We start from the raw sequence: 21,207 nt of genomic DNA, 5'->3' as shown, positions 1-21,207 counted from the left end.
GCCCCCCACCCCGCACCCTCTCTCCCTGACTTACACACACTCTTCTGCGGACTAACTGTAGCCCCAGCCATCTAGAATTTTGTCTCAGACCCAGGCACTTGCTCCCCAGGGGTCTGAATCTTTAGGGTTTCACCACCTCCTGCAGGAAGAAATGCTGGCAATTCTGTTTAGCCTAGAATATTCCCTTCTTGTCCTGTGTCCCATGTTAACACTCACCCACCAGTGGTAAGAGGCCCGGCCACCCCCCAGGTCCTCAATAGTGAGCACTGCATGGTTCTGTTCAACTTCACAGACATTTCTTGGGCCGGTGCCCCAGGCCAGGCCTTGCACCCAGTGTGAGCAAGACAGACATGGGCCTTGTGCCAATGGGGCGAAAGTTCTGGCAGTGCTCGGACAGAGGGAGTTGGGGTTTTGGGAACATGGAGGCCTGAGGGCTGAAGTCAGGCCTCAGTCATCTTGGACGTCCCTGGTCTCTCCCCTTAGCAGGAGGGATGGTCACAGCAGGCCTGGCAGTGGGGGTGGGTGGGCCTACACCGGAGGACGAGGCTCCGGGCCCTCTCATCTTCCACCATGTGGCCTGGGAGGAAGGGCCCCTGGATGGTATTGTGTTGCATACGGAGTTGGCCCTGCCAGAAGCCGTCTTGTGGGCCAGAGCCACGGATTCTCAGCAGGAGTGACTGTTAACTGGAAGCTAACGGGGTGAGGGCAGTGTAGCAACTTTCCTCTGGAACTCCAGAATCCACCCCAGACATAGCTGCTGTCACAGGGCTTCTGACTTCTGGGGGCCTCTCTCCTAGGCCCCCTTCCTCAGCATTCCATGCCCGAGTCACCCAAATCACACTCCACACACACTCGCGTGTCACACACCCTGACTCACGGTTCTCAGTTCTGGAAAACGTCAACGGGAGGCCACGTCCTTCTGGGTCCAACAAGGCTTTCTCCTGCCTTCTTAACCGGCCCACCTGGGGTCTTTGCAAAGGGACCTAAGCCCTTAGGTGACTTCACAGGCCCCCCCGCAAGATGCTCCCCAGATAGGCGCTGTCTTTCCCCATGTCTGGGCTTTCGCTAGCCGGCAGCTGGACCCAGAAGGACAGCCGTGCAAGAGGGACGGTGCAGTCACAGATTCACCGCCCTACACCAGAGCAGCCTGGCCCTGGCCGAGCACCCGCCAGGAAGGACACCCCCGCGCGGGGACTGGCGGAAAGGCTCCAGTCAAGTGTTGGTTCGCCAGAGGACCCTCCCTTGCAGGAGAGGTGGCAGGTTGACCAGCAGGTCCCATAGAGCACCTGCCCCTCTGGACCCTGGGACATTCCAGCAAGTTGTCAGGGCCAAGGTGCACAACTGTGTCAGCAGATCCGGGGACTGTCTGTCCTGGTCTGGGCTGCTCCAGGAGTGTGGGGCCACTCCCTGCCCCCCAGAGTGGGCACTGCGGGGCACCCACAGGCATGGGTGGGGGGTCACAAGCTGGCCTCATACTGACAGTTGTGGTGGCCATCCTTCCCGCCTCTCTCGGTCCTTCTTACCTCTTGTTCATCCCCCGCACAGTCCCACAGTCCTGCAGTCAGGTCCCAGCTTGGAGGGGCTCGCTGAACCGAGCCCACCACAAGGCTGGGAGCAGCTTCAGGAGAAACGGGAAGAGGAACTAGGGTCTGGAGCTGAGGCTGCCGTTTCCAAACCCATGAAGGAAAACAAAATGTCATGTGGCCTGGACGATGGGGTGGGTAGGAAGGTACAAAAAGACCCAGGAGACCCATGCTCATCGGCGGCCTGGCAAGTCAGTCTCTCCTCGACAAGTGTAGTGCAAGCAGGGTGGGGGCAACCTGTCGGGGCCCTGGCAGTGGGCCGAGGGTGTGGACTTGCGTGCCAGGATCGAGACTGTGAGGGGAGGCTGCCTGGGACAGCACACAGGCCAGTGGGGAAGTTTAAGTGTCACCCAGCGTATGGCCCCTGGCCAGACACAGCCCCGTGTTCCAGTGCATAGGCACATGGCAGAGCACGGGCCCTCTGGTTTGTCAGGGAAGTGCCACCTGCCCCAGCCTCAGCAAGGCACCCACGTCCCCTCCCCCGACTGACTCAGTGAGCCCTCGGGCCCAGGGCGGGGCCTGGAGGGGACTGCCTTCCTCAGCTCCTGGGGCTGCAGCCTATTGCCGCCTAGGTGGGTGACCAACAGGAAGGGTCTGGCATTGCAGAGAAGCCCCCCGGCTCTACTCCTCCGGCTTGGGTTCAATTCCACCCTGCCCCAGGCAGCAGGCAGGGCTCATCCTGAGGTGCCCGCCCCTGCCACCTGGGGCTCTCGGAAGGAACCTCTGTGTCCAGCGTCACCCACCGCCCAGGGCCCATGGCGGGGCGCAGACCCCTCCTGAGCTGCACGCCTGCCCATGCTGTCTGTCCGTGTCTGCTCTCCGCTGCCCTGGCCCGCAGGGGGTCCTGCACCACGCTGCCAGCAGCACCCCTCCCGCCTCCCCGCTCCCTGGAAACATGCCCATTTTGCTTCTCCATTCTGCCGTTGCTGTTCCTTGTGGTGATGGGATCCGGGCCGCAGAGGCGGAAGGGCTTGCCGGGGCCTGGACCCCGCTCTCAGCGTCTGCTTGTCTCAGAGCCCCTGGCCGCCTCCCTCCCAGACCCACACGGCCTCAGAGGCCCCCTCCCCGCCTCCCCCTCCACAGCCTCCCTGACTGGCAGTTTGGGGGGAGGACTTATGTTTGTTTGTTTCTCTGCAAAACAACAACAACAAAGCATTGAGCTTCGTGAGGGGGTGGCTTTGTTTTGAGGGTTTGTTATTTTCCTGGTTTTGTTTGGTTTTCATTTCTCCAGGCATCTCGTCGCTGTACCTCGTCACCTCACATTTCTTTTCTCCTGCTCTCTCCTCCTCCACAGATGCCACACGCTGGCAGTTCTGACCAGCCCCATCCCTCCATACAACAAGGTTTGCACGTCCCACACCCCAGCAGCCAGTCAGGGCCTCCATTACATCACAGTGGGGCTCCTCCTCCTCCTTCCCAGCCTCCCCGGCAACCGCCACAGGCCGCTCCCAGCAACCATCCACACAGCGACCTGACCTTTAACCCCTCCTCAGCCTTAGAGGGTCAGGCCGGAGCACAGGGAGCATCTGACATGCCGGAGCCTTCGCTGGATGTAAGTTGGGGTCACCACTGGCCTTGGCCTGGGGCTAGGCCTGGTGCCGGGTCCTGCCCAAGAGCAGGGGTGGGTGTTGAGGGCTCAAGGCCCAGGGTGGAGGAGGTGCAGCTATGAGGGGGTGGGTGGGTGGTGGGTGGGCCTAGCCAGCCTGCCTCCCCTGGCTCTAGAACCAGGGAAACCCCCAACAGGGAAGCCTCCCCGAGGGTACCAGCATCCTTTCCCTGACCTTGCCGGCACCTGCCCTCTGGTCCCCTCTGCCACAGCCCTGCAGCGCCACCCTGCCCCGCCCCACCTTCCCCCCAGGCCCTCACAGAGTCCCCCCTGGGGCAGGGTTCTGGAGGAAGCCCAGGAAGGCCCCTGCCCTTCTTCTGACCCCCTCCCCGTACCCCGTCCCCAACATCAAGCTTGCCATCTGCGTGTCTGCCACACTCTGGCCTGAGGCAGGAGAGGGGCTGGAGTGACAGGGTCCCTCTGTCTGTCTCGCTGGTGTGTGTCTGTGTCCAGTTTCCTGTCCGTGCGTCGTCCATGCCCTGTGCTTCTGCTTGCTCCATCGCTCACTCTGAGAAAGGACCAGCCTCGGGTCTTGCCAGGGTTCCAGGGGCAGAAGTGGGTGACTGAGATTCAGGGGTCTCCCACGTTGAGACCCGAATGGTCTGGAAAGTGGGGTGGAAGGAGGCTCCGTGTGGTGGGGGCTGGGCGGCTGGCTAGGGTTGGCCAGGAAGGGAGGCAGCAGCTGCCCCTCCCCTCCCACCCCACGCCCCTGGGCTGTAGATTCCCAGAGAGGAATCTGCTCCCTCCTCAGCCACTCCCGGCTGCCCGCCCCAGCCCCACTGTCACCCTCAACCCCGGCAGCATCCGTCTTTATGGTGAATGGGGTTTATTCAGCGGTGCGGCCATCTTGGATTCTCAGCCAGCTCCCCTCCTCAGACCAGGCCAGCGGGGGTGCTTATAGGTGCATGAGGATCCCCATTGTGACAAAAAGCCTCCAGGGGCCTCACAATGGAGGGTAAGGACAGTGTGCAGCCTTGGCCCCAGGGCCGCAGGGAAGGACGGTGCTATGCTGCCCTCCAGTCGTAGGCTCACCAGGGAGCAGTGAGCTCTTGAAGGGAGGTCCAGGGTGGCGAGAGAGCTATGGGCACCACGCGGCCTTACGTGCAAAGCCACACGGTTTCGACTGGGAGACCCTCGTGACCCACACCCCCTCTGGGCAGAGTCTTCGGGCCGGAGGCACACTGGGATCAAGAGAAGGCCCCTTGACCTGCTATGAGCCTTGCCAGCTGGTAGGCCAAGGCCCCCCACCACCACGCTGGAAGTAAGCACAGGTGTGCCGCAGACTAGCACAGTGGCCTGGGTGCCTTTGAGGACAGCCGGCACGGTTAGCTTCCCCTGTTGGGCCAGGACTCCGGGCAGCAGCTAGAGGGCACGTGCCCCCGCAGTCCTCACCCTGGGCCATCCCAGCCCCTCAGCTGACACCTCATGTGGGCTTCTGTACTTCTTTTCCAGCTCCTTCCAGAACTCACAAATCCCGATGAGCTCCTCTCGTACCTGGATCCCCCTGACCTGCCGAGCAATAGTAACGATGACCTCCTGTCTCTCTTTGAGAACAACTGAAGCCCACCCCTCCATTGGGGCCATCCCTCCCCACTCTGCCTCCTTCCCCATCTGTCCCCCACACACTTTACCACTGGGAGCCCATGCCCTCAGACCGCCCCTGCTGCGGCCTTCTCAGAGCGGAGGGGCGGGAGGGTGCACTGTGAAGGCTGTGTGGGTCTGGTGCCCCTGAAGATGACCCTCGCGGTGGGGAACCGGCCCGGCGAGAGGGCACACGCTGACGAAGGCATCCGGTCCCTCTGTGTGTGCTGATTCCAAACGACCCTCCAGTGCCCCTGAGGTTCTTCCGGTTTCTAAACTGTAATCCTGCCTCCCTGCTTCCTGGCCCAGAGCCTCCTTCAAGTGACTGTGAGCCTGAGAGAGGGGCACCCCGAGACCCAGGCAGGCCCCACCCCCCAACCTTGGAGGAACAGTGACGGTTGGCGGCAGTGAGAACGGCCCACCCACCACCACCACCACCACCCACCACAGAAAAGCACAAACCTCTGGGAAAGAGAACTCTCTCAGGGGCCAAGGTCGTCACTTTGACCCCTGACCTCTAAGCCAAGATACCCTGTAAAAACACTCCTCTCTCAGAAAGCAGAGAAAAAGGACAAGATTCTGTGTTTGAGAGAGGGTGTGCCATTCCTGCTTGGGGACTGGTGGGAAAGGGGGTCAGGGCCTCCTCAAGAGCCAGGACAACACAGCTGGCCCCACGACCTCTGGACTCAGGCCGCGGAGGGAGGGGGGGCGCCCTGGCCTCCGGGGGCGGGGGCGCGGACAGAGAGAGAGTACCCAGCCGAAATTATTGTGCCCTTAGTTGGGGGGCAGGGGGATGCCGCCAGCCAGAGTCGGATAGGAACGGCAACTTACAACTTTGCTCCAAGCCACTCCCTGTTTTTAAATGACAATTTAATTAAGCTACGAAGTCATCTGAGAAAAGGGACGGTGGACTTGGACGGCAAGCAAACCATTTCTCTCCATGCGTCCTGTTTCCTTCCTCCCACCCCCACCCACCTCTCCCAGACTGTTACATGGGACACCCGCTTCCCTCTGTCCCTGTTCTCCCTTGTCCACCCTGCCAGCCGGGGGTGCCGGTGGAGAGGCAGGGGAGGCGCGGGCTCGGGCGCCTGCGTAGCCTTGGCAGCAGGCACCCCGGGCGTTGGCGTCTCTCCGGCCCGGCTGCCCCGTCTGTCCCTGTGCTCCAGGCTGCCCCGGCTGCACCCCAGTCCGTCACCACACGTGCCGGAATGTGCCCGCCAGCATCCCGTGGTGTTTCCGTGCCGCGCTTGGCTGCCGGCCTCTCTCTCCCTCTGTGTCCCTCTGCCCTGCAAAGCTGCCCACACTCCTGCTCGCTCGAGCAGAAGCAGCCTCTGGTTTTCCCTCCACTGCTTCGCTCCATCCGGCTTACTGCTCTTGGAGTCTCCTGGGGAGCTTGTGTGGGTGTCCGTTTGTTTGGGGGGTCCTCTGTGCCCCCACCTAAGTCGCATGGCCTGTGATGCTGCTGGGCCGTCGGGTCACTTGGGTCACGTCTGTGAATTCGTTGCGCCCCCTCCCTGCTGCTGCCTGGGGCCTCCTGCTTTCCGTCCACTGTCCCGTGTTCTCAATCTCCGTGTCCCCCCTTCCCCCCTCCCCGTGGCGGGTGGTCCCCAGCACTCCTCTGGATTTGACCGGAACGGTGGCCCCAGCTGTTGGTTTTCCAGTCACTCTACCAGACAGCCGGCACAAGGTTCTCTGTAGGAAAGCTGCCATGATCCCCGCCCCCTTTTCCTTTGTCCCGTTGTCGAGGTTTTTTCAGACAGTGTGGTGTTCAGTATGCAAATCAATTATTTTAAGAATTGCTTTTGTAAATATCTTTGTGAATATTTTAGTATTGTCTTTGATAATATTCAACATTTTCATGACCTGGTTATAGCCTTTGCTGGTGTTTTTAAAATACCTTGACTCAACAACAGAGACCGAGTCCTTTTTTTTAAAAAACAACAAACAAAAACAAAAAAGCAACCAGGGCTATTTGTACAGATGAAGGGACAAAGTACGTGGGTGAGTGAGATCAGGCCTCCCGCTGTTCAGAGCCACCCCCGGTCGGCTGGTGGGGACTAGACGCTGCCAGGTAGCATGTGGCCGTCCTTGCCCGGTGGCCGAGAGCCCTGGCAGGTGGCCACACTCTGTGTTAGGCCATCTGGGAATGTTCTGCCCCAGACAGACTTACAAATGCCTTCCTTAGAAGTTCCTGCTTCCTGCCGTGCTACTTTTTTCCCAGAAAGGCCTGGGGTCCATTCTGGTTCTTATCGGGTGTCCCCACTCTGCTCACCGACCTACCCACAGCTTTCTAGTACAGAGGGTCGATCTGCTCCCCACAGCCCGGGCTCTGGGCACCTCCCTCAACCATCGCCGTGGAAGCCAGGGCTCGGTCCCCTGAGGCAGGTTTCCGGGGGCCCCTCCCACGCGAACCTCCACCAGCACGTTGGGCAAAGAACCTTCCTGAACCGCGGTGCCTGAAGCCCGTGCTCTGGGGACGTACTCTCCCAGAGTGATTTTGGAGCCAGGCCAGGGGGGTGAGGGAGGCAGAAAGGTGTCCGGGGCTAGATCAAGCCCCGGCTGGTGACAGATTCAGGTGACAACAGCCTCCCTGAGCCAGGGCGGTTCTGAACTCTGGGGAGATGCTTCCCTCATCCTTTTGGACGACTACTTGGAGCCATAAGTAACCTCAGCAAAAACGAGGCCTCAGCAAGCCGCTTCCGTAGGACAAGCATTCACCCCGGCCATAGACGCGTTTCCGCTGCCACCACAGGACGGACAGGGTGCCGGCGGGCAGGCGGGAAGGCCCGAGTACAGGCAATCACCCCATCTTCTTGGTTCGAAGCTTTACCCGCGTATCATGTTCCCTGTAGCCATTTTATTTTTTAAGAAACTTCTAATACTTTCTCCCTCACGGAAGCCCGAAACCCCCCAGAGAGCTACCTGTCTGCTCCCTCGACCTGACCATCTAGACAGGACGACGTCAGCAGCAGCGACTCAAGGGACAAGGGACGTGTGTACATATGTAAATGAGAAATAGAGACACATTAACAGATGCATTCATTTCCCTTGGAATGTGTATTGTTTTTATTTTACGGAACAAAACAAAACAAAAAAAAAGGCTTGGAACTCCATCTTAACGTGGAAAAACTAGAACCTGTCTGTCGCGTTTGTGAGGTCTCTCCACGTGTCTCCTGTACCGTACTCTGACCCTGCGTGCAAAGGAAGTTCTGTTCTGTTTTTCTTTTACCACATGTACTGTTTAGCTTCAGTGTACTAGTCCTGCCACCTGTGTATTTTTAGGGTGCTATGGAAATAATGCGAAGAAATGGGGATTTCAGAAGAAAATTGTAACCAAATTCATACTTTGTATAATTTTTGATATCATGATTGCAGGTGATTCACACGTACACACATAAACACGCCCACCGTAGCCTGAAGTGACCCCCACAGAAACCGTCATCGTCTTTGTACATCTATGTACAATGCAACCATTTCCTACTTTAAACTGGTCAGAAAACTAATTGTGGTTTCTAGTCTTGCAAAGCTGTATGTAGTTAGATGATGTGACAACCTCTAATATTTATCTAATAAATATGTATTCAGATGAAACCTGTATATTAGGTGTTCATGTGGTTATTTTGTATTTAAAGATCAAATTATTTGACTATTGCTAGACATTTCTATACTCTGTTGTAACACCGAGGTACCGCATTTGCCCATGTTAATTGTTTTCTAAATAAATTGACAAAAAACGAAGGTTTGGCGAATTAGCTATTTTGTGAATTTTAAGGAGTGGTTTGGGTGTTTGTTTCTGCTTCTAAACCACCACCCCTGCCCGGTCACCCGGCAAAAACCAGCAAGCAAGCGCGCAGTCAGCCAGTTTGGTGTTGAGCTGGAGGAGCCCTACTGTGGGTGTCCCTGGACGAGGCCCCGGGACCTGGGGCCAGGTGATCGTGGCGGGAGCCCAGTCTGCAGCAGACTGCGTTCCTGGCAGGGGGCAACTGGGGTCTCGGGGATGGTGTGCAATGCTGGCCTGGCTCAGAGAAGCCCCTTATGGATTTCCTAGGTTTCCCAAGCCCCAGAGGGTGCTGTCCAAAGCATCCAGAATGAAGAGCTGGAAGCCCAGCGAGGCTTCACAGAACCTGGAGCGCTGCTGACTCAGCTGCTCTCCCCGTTGGCTGGCTCTTTCACCATCTCCCTCTTTCACCTACTCCCTAGCACCCCTGCCCCCCATCCTCTAAGGGGACCTTGGCTTTTCTCTTCTCCGTGACTGTGCTTTGGTAGGGCTCTGTAGCCATGGTTCTAACTCTCCTTTATAGCCTCAGCCCCCGACACACACTCAGTGCCCTCCCTGTGTCTCCTGCTGGAGTTTGGGGAAGTGAGTCTGATTCTCGGAGCCCAGCAACGGGCCGCCCCCCCACCTCCAGCTCTGGGCCTGCCCACAGGAACAAAACACAGGTGGCTACCCGGCCTTCCCACCACAAGGACTGGGTGGGGGCACGTTCCAAGGAGGAAGTGGGGGCTGGCAGGCACCCCCAAATGTATCCCCCTAGAGTGTATGTGGAGTGTGTATGGAAATGCATGTCAGGAGAGGTTGCAGGTCCCCTAAGTGTGAGGGGGTGGGGGTACGCAGGAAGCAGCCAGGGTGAGGGGTGCGTGGTTATGTCAGCCACGGAACCGCCTGTGGGGAACGGGGTGCCTGGAAGTCCCCTGTCTGTGGGGCTTCTCCAGGGTGGCCAGTTTCTCTTTTCGGTGGGAGATGGAAGGTGGGGGGGAGGAGAAGTTACATCAAACATGGAATCCTGTTCACCGCTAAGCCACAGGCACTGCCTTCTGCCGGCATCACGGGGCCAGGAGGCGTATGCTCTGAGATTAGACACCCCTCCTAGAGGAGGGGCCGGTAGCAGCAGTAAGAGGGGACCGCCGCAACCTCCGGTCGCCTTAGCACAGTGCTTCTCTGGGACCCGTCGAGGGACCCGCGAGATCCACTTGGGCCGTAACCAGCATTCTTCATGAAATGGCTGAGAGCCCAGGAGGACAGCCAGAGCACTTGGGAGGGTTACGGGGTAAGGGTGGAGATGGACGGTGAAACGGCTGTTGCAGTTGTGCGTGCGTGCGTGTGTGTGTGTGTGTGTGTCTGCTGAATCATGATGTCAAATTAATTCTTACTTGTGGGTTGTGGTTGCCAACAAAAAGTTTGAATGCCATGGCCTTCAAGGCAGGAAGTGGGCAGGGCATGGGGAGGGAGAGGCAAGGCAGTCGGCTCCCCCAACTTTACATAAAAAGCAGCCCGTCCATCCGGGCGTTCTTGCTTTGGAGCCTGAAACGCCCGGGCCACTGAATATGGGCCTGTGGCCGCCTGGGGAGGCTACGTGGAGACCCGCCCGCCCCACCCCACCGGCTCCTCCTGAGACGGTCACTTCCTTCTCCGGGCCTAGAATGAGAAGTCCCCAGGAAGAGCCCAAGGAGGGCCTGGCTCAGGGCTGCTTGGAGGGCGGCCCCCCACGTGGGACCACACGTCACCTCCTCCAGCTTATGCGTCATCTTGGGTTTCTGTTCTCTGCAACCCACCCCACGAAGCCCCCACCCTGAATCCAATGACTGTCCCTCCACATAAGACCACAGGGTGCTGTTGGGGAAAGTCACTCAGTCCCCCAGGTCAGTGCCAGGACAAATTAGGGTCTCTAGCCCCCCTGAGACCTCAGGGCATGGTCTCTGCCCCCCCCATCCACACATGTCCCTTGTTCTGTCCTGTGCTCCCATCTCCTGCTCAACCAGGCCCACCCCACTCTAAGCAGGTGACCCAACCATCACCTAAGCACCCCCACCATGCTCCCCCACCCATGACCCTACCTCACCCTCCGCCAGCCTTATCTTCTTCTGTCCAGGCCCAAAGGATTTGGTGGCCCTTCTCCAGTCAGGGCCAGCCCTTTCCCCAGCCCCTGACAGCACTACCTCCTCTCCCGGAGGGGCTTCACTCCATCCGCTGGCCCCTTTCCTGCACCTTCCCCGGGGTCTGGAGCTTTGGGCCCTGGCATGGTGAGGTCTAACACCCCACATTCTCACCCTTTGCTGTCCACCTCTCTCCACTCCTTCTCATGCAGACTCCTCGGCCGAGGAAACTGCCATGCTCACATGTCATCCTCTACTCCCTTCGGCTCATGTCTCAGAGGTTCTCTGAAACTTCCCTTGCAAGCCCACCTGTGACCTCTTGGTCACTAAAGTCCGTGAGGCTCTTGGAGGCTGGCCCTCACAACTGCGTTTGACGGTAGCCGTTCTCCTTTGAAGCTCTTCTCCTGGATTCCATGACAACCCATTCCGGTGGGCCTTCAGCTCTCCTTGAGTGCCTCTGACATGCCCGCTTTGTTGTCTTCATGGGTTCCTGTGGCAACTAGGTCCTGTGGAGCTCCCTCCAGTCCCCCTGCATCTGGCACGCAAGATGCATCCTCTCCCCACCAGCAAACTGCCCTCCGCTGCCAGAGACCTCCTTGCCTGGAAGGTTACCCACTCCCCCACCCCCACACCTGCACCCCTGCCAGGAAGCCCCCAGCCAAAGACAGTGCTAACAGCAATCCCAGGACAGCCTCTTTGCTGCGGTGTGGTTAGTGTTCCAGTGTCTTCCCTGTGGATCAGGCTAGACTTTCCCTGAAGCCGTATGCTTGCTCGACCCTGTCCCCTTCTGTCTTCTGCCTCACAGCCTCCCTTGGAGGTTCCCCTGAGAGCAGTCCCCCGGTGAATCACGGGAATCGGAGGCCCATCTCAGGCTCTGCTCCTAAGCAGCCAGACCTAAGGCAGCAAGTGCTGGGAGCGGGCCTGGGAGCCAGCCTCAGAGGACAGGCTGCTGGAGACGGTCACTGGCTGGATGGGAACGGGCCCCGGTCGTTGGTGACAGCACTGGCCTAGGACAGCCACCATGAGCCGTGACTTCCGCCTGCGGAGAAGGGGGATGGCACGGGGGGGGGGGGGCTGCGCCCGCTGGGGCGGCATCACTGGCCTTGAGAGCTAGCAGGCAAGAGGAAGCGTGGAAACTACGGAGTGGAGTGTGTATTGCTAAGTGCCACTGATTCGTCGAAGAAAGGAAATTACAATCTCAGATCTCTTACTTGGCGATTTAAACCAAAGTTGTGCAAGTCTGACGATAGCACTGAAGGCAGGAAGTGTTGCAACAGGCGCTTCCCACGGCCGGAGCCAGCCACGCGGGTCACAGCCGGGCTTCAGCGGAGCGGAGGGAGAACTTCAGAAAGCGCTCAGCGCTCTGTCCCATCAGGTGTCCTACACCAAGGTCGGGCCCCTAATAGGGAAGGAGTGAGACCCCAGGGGTGGGGACACTTGCACCCACACTTCCCTCTTGGCAAATATCTGTTGCCACTCGGAGGGTCTTTTACAACCAGCTAACGGAGAAGGAAAATTTCTGAACTTGGCTCACAGGTGAGCCAGCTTGGGATGTGGGTGCAAGACACAAGGGGAGCCCCACTCCAGATGAAAAGACCGAGCTGAAAGGGAATCCTTCCACTAGGCAGGAATTTGGGCAGGACACCTGACCATCTATTCTGCACGGAGAGAGAAGCGACCTGAGAAAGGGACATACACATACCCATGGGCCGTAGCGAGTGGCTTAACTAGTTGGTCAGAGGCCTGGAAAGAGCAAGACTGGACTTGGAGGGACAGGGAGCACCTGGCAGGGGGCAGGCGGGTAGGCCTGTGGGAGTGGGCAGGTGTGAGGATCCACGTAGCACATTTTTACACACACCGGAGAGCGTCCAGTGCGGAAGACAGTGGGTAACCGAGGACGTAGGACAACTTGGCCAGCAGACATCGGCAGTCTCTGTTCTCAGCCCTCGGCCCCATCTAGGCTTGAGCCATCTGGGCTCAGGAACAGAGCATCTCGGAGGCAGAGATCAGGTTATACAGGAGCGCGCCAGCTTCGCTGCCCTCCCTCCAAGGCTGGTCCAGCTGCCGCCACAACGGAACGGCTGCCCTGCCTTCAACAGAGACCATGCTGAGTCCTAGACATTAACACGCCATGAGGAGACCAACCAGGCCCTGGGCGGCACGTTTCTTACCCAGGACGCCTTCTATCCTGGAAAGGGCACCCGGACTGACCCATACTCCGGGGGAGGGTGTTCCTCTCCTTGGTATGGGGGCTGAGGCCGTGGCCACAGCCCGGGAGCTCGCTGACACGGCTCTCAGACACCACTGCAGACCAGGAGAGCCCACACACGGAGAAGGAGGCGTGGCTGCGGATGCGCACTCGTAGGTTCCGCGGGGCGCAGACCTGATGCCGGGTCCAACGGCCTCTTCCAGATGCAGCTGAGGTACCGGAGGGGTGGCATCCTGGGAGGACGGCGTGCTACCCTCCGGCTGCACCGGCATCGCCCACCGATGACCGCCCGCGGCTCCCAATGGGCAGGCGGATTAAACTCAAGGCGAGAAGCAAGTGGGGCTGAGCAGTGCAAGGGGAGGACGGGAGGACGGTGTTAACATGGGGGCCCCACCCAACCCCCGTGCTGGGCCCAGGCACCCCTTCCCCAGCTGTGGGAGTGTTGGCTCTTCACAGCTCACAGCAGCCCTTTCTCTAGGGAGTGGCCCTGAGGTGGCAGGAGCTGCCTCATCTGGGAAGCGGCCCCCTCGTGGGGGCAGCCCACAAACAATGGCCAATACAGAGTATAAAATGCCAGGCCTCTGTCCTTACCAGGAGACTAGGCTCCGGAGCCCTCGTTCTGTGATCAAGCCAAGGGCGGGGGGCCTCCCCCTGCTCCACTCCCCTCTTCCAGGTGCTTTCAGAAGAGCCCCCCCTCAATACAGCAACTTCGCAAGAATCCCGGTCTCGGGCTCTGCTTCCCGAAAACCCCATTCAAGGCAACAGCTCTTCGCTCTTGCCTTCTCTACGCGAGGGTCTTGCACCCTTTCCTCGGTCTGCAATCTCTCCGTGTGCGTCCCCACCTCTCCTGTGACCTTTTTCTCCAGTTCATATATGCTTTTAAAATTTTTAGTAGTTCATTTTTCCAACAACATTGAAGTACTTGAAAAATATCGAAAACCTGACAAAGGGGTAATAAAACTTACATTATTTGAAACTTAAATATTTCATTTATCCCTGAAGCAGATCTATGATCCTTTTACTTTCCCGTCTTCAGTGGAAGCAAACTCATCAATAATACCCTAAAAATATACCTGTTACCTATCTGCTTTTCAACTGTGAGGTTTGCCGTGTGTTATCATCTCTCATGATCTAGTGCCAAGCTTGAATAAAATTTCATGTTGATTTCAGCTTACTAGAACCTCATTCACAGGACCCCACTGTGTCTATTAGTGTTAAAGAAATGATCAAGACCACTTTGCAATTTGCATAAGATTGCACTAAGCAAAATCTGTGAAGCAGTTGCAGAGGAAAAAGCATGATGGCGTTTTTTTCAGCGTATTCAAACTGATACCTGCATCCACCGATTTATACATTTCTGATTTCTTTTTTATTTTCTAATTCAGATATTATATTCATCTATCTTCCTACGTTTTAAAGTTTTGATGACTTGACTCCTTAAATATCTGTTGACTCTGTCATCTTCTCTCCATCCCTAATCCTGCTACTGAAATTCAAGACCACCGTCAGTTCCCATCTGGACAATACAGCGCTTTTACACGGGTCTCTTTGCCCCGGTCTTGTTTTCTTCAGATCCATGGGATACAGACTTCCGTCAGTCACTTAAATGTGGTTCTTCTAACCTTCCAGACACCTGGGAGTATCCTACCTCCCCACCCCGTACAGGGGGACCCGTGTGAACAATTCTGGAAAACAGGTTGTGAGCTTAGAAAATGTGGGGTCCCTTCTAGGCCACAGCATTTAGTTACTATCGTAAGGGTCCCCAGCACGCCCGTCCCCTGCCCCGTGACAAGGAGGCTATGGGTTATAAATGGTGCAAGTACAGGATGGTGGGGCCTCTATCAGCCTGGGTCCCCGAGTGGCTTGTGGAGCCAAGCAAACCACTGATCTATGTTGGAAATGTAGCTTGAATTTTTAAAAAAAAAAAATCTTTATTATTTTTAAGCAGTGAGTGGAGTGTTCCTTTCCCCCTGCAGCACACCCAGCCTAGCCCGCGTCCGTCCTTGCACGGCGAGCTGCCGCTGGTCATACTGCCCGCACCGGACGTTTGCTACCGGCCAGGTGCTACGCCAATTGCTTTATTTGCTTAATTTTGTTTATTCATTACAACGAAACCACAGGGGAGATGCCATTTTATAAAAGAGAGGAGTGAGGAGCAGACAGGTTAAGTAATTCACCTTCTCCAAAAGGAGGTTCCAGACCCTAGTGCCTATAGCACCAGACAGGGAAGGGTCAGGTGTAAGATACAACTTATGGGCCAATTAAGTACACAGAGATATTCCTCATTTTCATTAAGACATACGCTTTCTCACATTTTTCCCCAAAGACACCACCTCTTAGCTGATTGTTCGTTTTGGTAAGAGACATGGTTCACTAGTTTTCTGTTGCTGCTGAAAACAATTGCCCCAAACTTAGTGACTTAAAAACCACACAAACGTACTATATTACATTTATGAAGGCCAAACGTTCAAGATAGTTCTTTTTTTTTTTTTTAGATTTTATTTTTATTTATTTGAGAGAGAGCACAAGTGGCAGGGGTGGGGGCAGAGGGAGAGCGAGAAGCAGACTCCCCGCTGAGCAGGGAGCCCCACACGGGACTCAATCCCAGGACCCCAGGATCATGACCTGAGCTGAAAGCAGACGCTTACCCGCCTGAGCCACTCAGGGGCCCCTAGATAGTTCTTACCAGGCTAAACACCAAGGTGTCAGCAGACCTGTGTCCCTTTCTGGAGACTCTAGGGAAGAATCCATTTTCTCACCTTTTCCTGCTTCCAGAGGCAGCCATGTTCCCTGACTCGTGGCCCCTTCCTCCCTCCACCTTCAAAGCCAGCAACAGCCGGTCTAGTCTTTGTCACACCTCATCCCTCTGACACTGACTCCTTCTGCTCCATATTCCACATTTAAGGACTCTCGTGATTACACTGGACCATATCAGGATCATTTCTCTATCTCAAGGTCAGGTGACAAGCAACCCTAATTCCATCTGGAACTTGAGCTGCCCTTCGCCACGTGCCATAACATACTCAGAGGTTCCAGGGATTAGGGCGTGGACGTTTTAGGGACCCCGTTATTCTGCCTCCTCATGGATTCTGAGAATTATTTCTCTACTGTAAGAAAATAGCAGGGGCAGCTGCTGAGAGCAGCGAGGCCAGGGCATCAGCATTGGGACGGGAGTAGGGAGCGGTAGAGACTGTGGACACCAGCAAGCATCGGCTGTGACCAAGGGGCATCTGTGTACTGCCAGGTCAGGCTGCAGACCCACTTGTTGCCAGACTTCTAATTTTCCAAAAGGATCTGAAAATGCAGACTTTTTAAAATATTAACAAGCAAACCAAAACATGCACAGACACCATGTAGCCCAAGAAAGCCCATATGTGCGCTCCATCGGATTCAATGGCCCCTAGTCCTTGACCTTGACCCGGGGCCATATGCCAGTATAAGTGGCAGGACCGAGGGGCAAGCCCAGAGCTGTGGGACTCTGGAGGGCAAAGCTTAACCGCCATGTTTGCTCCTCCAGGTCAGCTGGACAGACCCAGACCTGCTTAAAGCCCTTCAGAGGTGCCCATGGTCTGCACATCCCAAGACTGGTCCCATCTCCCACCATCTCAGCCCTGAACTCCACGCTCTCCTTAGCCATCGTCGCACACCGCCCTGCTCTCCCTTCCATATCTATGCCAATGACTGTTCCCTGTCCTAAATGCCACACTAGACTTCTGCCCACCCCTACCCTCCTTCCCTGGAAACCACCACCTGCCGTTGCTAAGGGACTGCCAAGTTTGGCCCACACAACCAACCCCACATCCCCAACCCCCCCACCCCCCGCTCTCAGCCAGCTAGACCAGGAGAGACACACAACCCAAAGGATTAGCTGGCCAGTGACCCATCACATTCCCTCCCTTGCTCAAGAATTTGGCCTGAGATGAAAAGGCTGCAGGGTGGCTGCCTGCGGCCCCAGTTGGGCTGCAAGCCTGGCCTCCTCTCTCCACTCTTCCTGCTTATAAATGCTCTCTGTTGTTAGGCCCCATCTTAACCCAGGACTTTCGTCCCTTCCCCCAGACTGCATGAATTCTTTGTCCCTTCCTAGGAATTTTCTGATATCAAAAGTTAAGTCTTCTGACACCTGCCACTAGACCAAAAGGAGATTTCTAGCTTTTAATTAAGAGGGCGCCTGCTAGAACAAGACTACACAGCCAACAAAGACCAGGCCTCAGCTTTAGCAGCTCAAGAGACTCTGAGGTCCCGCCAGTGGCCCTATCTTCCTATTACGACTGCTCACTGTCCAGGACCCAGTGTCACCCCCGTGAGGCAAGAAAGACCACCCTAGCCAGAGCGCTGCTGGTAAGGGAACACGTAACCACACAGACCCTGCCCTCGGGAGCACCCCAGAGTCTCTCATTGCGTTGGTTTTAGAGCCTGACATTCGAGGTGGTTCCTGGCTCCCAGAGTGGACATTTATTTATTTACTTATTTTATTTGAGACAGAGAGACAGAGATAGCAACAGAGATAGCAAGAGAGAGCACAAGCAGGGAGGAGAGGGAGAAGCAGGCTCCCCATCGAGCATGGAGCCCGACACAGTGCTCGATCCCAGGACCCTGGGATCATGACCTAAGCCGAAGGCAGACGCCTTATGGACTGAGCCACCCAGGCGCCCTGGAGTGGACATTTTCTGTCCTGCCTTACTGCAAGGACACAGTACCTTCTTCTTCCGGGCACAGTACCAGCTGATTTTGGGACATCACTCTGTTCCTCTTTCTGCCCCTTTCTGATATGCGAGCTGAACTATACTGCCGTAATAGTTAACACCGTACTTTCAGTGGCTCACGTCACAGCTCGTTGTGGGTATTTCTGGTTGGGCACCATCTGTGTGGTCCCTCAAGAACTCAGGCTCTTCTCCTCTTGTAACTCTGTCCCCCTTTCCTGTCCTGGAGCTTTCTGCATTAGGCAGGCAGGTGGGAAAAGACAGGGGTCCCCCTCCGCCCCAACCAGGGAGTGAGGCTCTGTTCCCACGTCCTATTCATTGGGACTCAAGCACATGGCTACCTACCTGCAAAGGTGGCAGGACGGAGTTCAGAGAGAGGGCAAAGATCTGAACAAATTTGGCCTAACCACATGGGGCTACAAGGGAGAATCCTAGGGAAGGATTCTGCTTGGCCAGCTGGGTTCTTTGTCCGCTTGCCGGACCAGTCATTGTGGACTGGAAGGCGGGGCTGTGTCCGTTCCCGTGGCTTTGATGCTCACTTAGCCAGTGTATCAGTTAACTTCTGCTGCATAACAAACAGGTAGTTACTATTTGTAGCTTAAAACAGTTATTTATTTTTGCCCATGAGGCTGTGGGCTGAGTGAGCGGTTCTGCTGAGCTGGGCTCTTCCAATCTCAGTTGGCTCGCCCCTGTATCCGCAGTCAGCAGGTACGTTGGTTTAGGATGGCCTCACTCGCGTGTTTGGTCGCTGGCTTGCAGTCAACTGGGGTGATGGGGTAACTGGGCCATGTATGTCTCACCACCGTCAGGCCAGCCTGGGCTTATTCCAATGGTGTTAGCAGTTATGAGAGATGAAGAGAAGGTAGACAGGATTTCTTAGAGCTCAGAATCGAGACAATACTACTTCTCCCTCATTCCTTTTGTCAAAACCAGTCACAAGGCCAGCCCCAATTGAGGGCATGGGAAAATAGACTCCGCCTCTTGATGAGGAGAACTTCAAGGTCATATCACAAGAGGTGTGGATGGAGGGAGGAAATTACAGGGCAAACAACGGCAATCTACCACAGCCAGTTTCTGCTACATGGTTCCATGGGAGCTGACAACAGCCCTACTCCCCAGTCTGTCATGACAGGGTCTGGGGGCGAGCCCAGAATCCCGCAGCACCATTCAGAATCCTTCCTCAGATTTTCCTTTCTGGTGCTAGAATGGAGAGACTCTTTCCCTGGCCATCAGGTTCTGAGGATGTGAGGAAGTAACTGGCTGTCATGTGTCAGGCCGCATGGAGAAGGAAGCCTGCAGGAAGGGACCATGCGGACGAACAGAGAAAAATGTCAGAGACAAAGAGGCTGGTTCTAGTATTTCTCAGTCACACCCATGTCTTCCTCAGTTACACGAGCCAGTGATTCTCCTCTTCTCTAAGCTAATTTGAATTGGGTCTCTGCCAGGCACTGCGGCAGTTGCTGGAGAAACAATCCGACAAGGACAACCTCTTCCTTGTTGATTGGCCTAAACCAGGGTATAGTTGCTTCAGGATAAATTTATGAAGGGGCCCTGAGAGAGATATAGACTTGGGCAGGGCTGGCACCAGCCGTCCCTCCTCACAGCTGCACCATCCCATCCCAGGAAGGGTGAGTTTCCTGGGGCCCACAGGAGAGAGAACCTGGGGACTTGGAAACTCCAAGGTCAAACTAGGTAGCGTCTCGGGGCCTGGGATCACAGTCACCATCCCAGGGCTGAGGATCGTGGGGTCCACCGTCCTAGGCTTTTCTGAGTTCCTGCATCCAGAACGCATGCTCAGAAAATTCCACTATGGCTGGACAAAGTAAGATGCCTAGTGTAGACGTGAGTTAGCAAGCTTTGGGTGCCAGCAACAGAAACCAACTCTGATTACTGTAAGAGAAGGAAGAGGGCATTTGTTGGTAGGATGTGGGTGAATTGAGAGGCTGGGAGGGAGGAATGGAAAATGAGCTTCTAACAGACAGGACTATCACTCCAGACAGGTTGAGAGGAGGAACGAGTAGCATAGCTTATCAGGCACAGCCATAGGAAAGAATGAAAGAATGCTTGTGGGTTTTTTTTTTTTCTTTCCTGTCCTGGTATCACATCCTGCTAGAGAACATCGGGTTCTTGGTCAAGCTGAGGTCACAGGAAAACCGTCCCCCACTTCAACCCCCACAGACCTCTGAGGAAGAGTCTAGTGGAAGATGCCTCAGGGATCCCTATAGTTTATACCAGGAGTTCATAAACTATGAGTCCAGAGCCAAATCCCAACTAGGTTCCTATTTTTAGGGCCCATAAAGCTAAAAGTGGTTTTCATATGTTTTAGTGGTCACATTCTAAATGATTATATGAGTACTTACATCATGGCCTCAATTTTGCCTCTTGGCCTGCAAAACCTAAAATATTTATTATCTGGCACTTTAAAAAATATGTTTGCAGACCCCTGACTTACACCATAGGGCTCAGGCATCTGGACGCGTTGATCTGCAAGCACAGAAGCTGTAGAATGAGAAAGAGCTCCTCCAAAGGAAGTAAGAGTGCTGGCAGGAAGGGGAGAATTATGGGAGAGCAGACAGACAAAAGTCTGGTGCGTGTGTACGCGCGTGCACACGTGAGTATGTCTTCAAGCCGAGATATCTCCCCACCAGTTCTGCAGTCTAGGAAGAACTTGGGAATTGAAGTGACGGGGTTTGCACAGGATGCCCTTCATTGTCATTGTCATGTTAACAGAAGAGATACGCTGTAATGCAGTTCAGAGCGGGGAGGAGTGGGAGCTCTCTACTCAGCAAGTAACAGCGAGGTGACTGTCAGGAAAAACGTCAGGTCGATTTCAGATGGAGAAACGTGGATGTTCCTTACAGTGTTCAGAGATTTTAGCCACCATGGACAAAGTCCAGCTATCTCGAAGCCGCCATGAGGAAAGACCACATGGAGACACCACAGAGAAAGTAAGGGATACCCACAGAGTCCTGGCTGTTCCAGCCCCACCTGTCTCTGTCTTTTCAGCTTGGGCACCAGACACGGGCATGAGGAAGTCTTCAAGGTGACCCCAGCCCAGCCACCATCTGGCCGAGGCTGTAGGAGACTCTGAGAGAGAACTGCATAGCTGGGTCCAGTCAACTCCCAGACCTGCGAACACAATCAGCGGTGGTTTTATTGAAGCTGCTGTTTGGACCTAGTTTGTCATGTAGCCATTGGCCACCAAACCAATAGTATGAAGGGAATAGATCTTTTCCACATATGATGTGTTGGATTTCTATTTTAGAAGAGCACAAGCTTGGAGAATGGAGGGATGGGGGTAACCCCTTGCCATTCTCCCCAAACGTGAGTCCCGGGGCCAAACCAAACAAGACCCCTGGGCTCCAGAGTAGTGCAAGGACTCCAGGTCTAGAGAGGTGGCAGTTTCTTCATCCATGTGGCCTCTGAGGTGAGCAGGGCACTTGCCCCCTAGTGGTGTGCAGACGGAGAAATGAGAGCATATCCTGCGAACCTCTTTTCTCCAGCATCAGGAGGAGGCTGGGAGAAACTCTGTCCCAGGGTTTAATTCACAGGCCCAGGGTGTGACGCCCACTGGACGAGGGAAGAGCCCCAGGAACTACTGGGTCGCCTGGTGTAATGGGAGCTCCCTTACCTCTTGCTGCAGCAGGAGAAACA

General features: G+C 55.7%; 1 protein-coding gene across 12 annotated transcripts in view; it reads left to right on the top strand.

Moving 5' to 3' along the window:
- ZMIZ1 (zinc finger MIZ-type containing 1) overlaps nt 1–8,508 on the top strand; it is a 234,424-nt gene extending 225,916 nt beyond the window's left edge. For 11 of the 12 annotated variants that reach the window (XM_045783344.2, XM_045783341.2, XM_045783338.2 and 8 more), the window contains 2 exons: nt 2,878–3,135; nt 4,642–8,508. In XM_045783344.2, coding sequence (XP_045639300.1) covers nt 2,878–3,135; nt 4,642–4,749 — 366 coding nt within the window. In that variant the 3' untranslated portion in view covers nt 4,750–8,508. The remainder of the gene's footprint in view (nt 1–2,877; nt 3,136–4,641) is intronic. The other variant, XM_045783347.2, reaches the window with a different exon arrangement.
- Nucleotides 8,509–21,207: the final 12,699 nt, after the last annotated feature.

This window comes from Ursus americanus, chromosome 6 (assembly GCF_024610735.1).
Source record: "Ursus americanus isolate L20-20 chromosome 6, mUrsAme1.1.p, whole genome shotgun sequence".
NCBI lineage: Eukaryota > Metazoa > Chordata > Mammalia > Carnivora > Ursidae > Ursus > Ursus americanus.
Note: the sequence above shows the minus strand (reverse complement) of the source record. Positions and strands in the feature narration are given on the sequence as shown.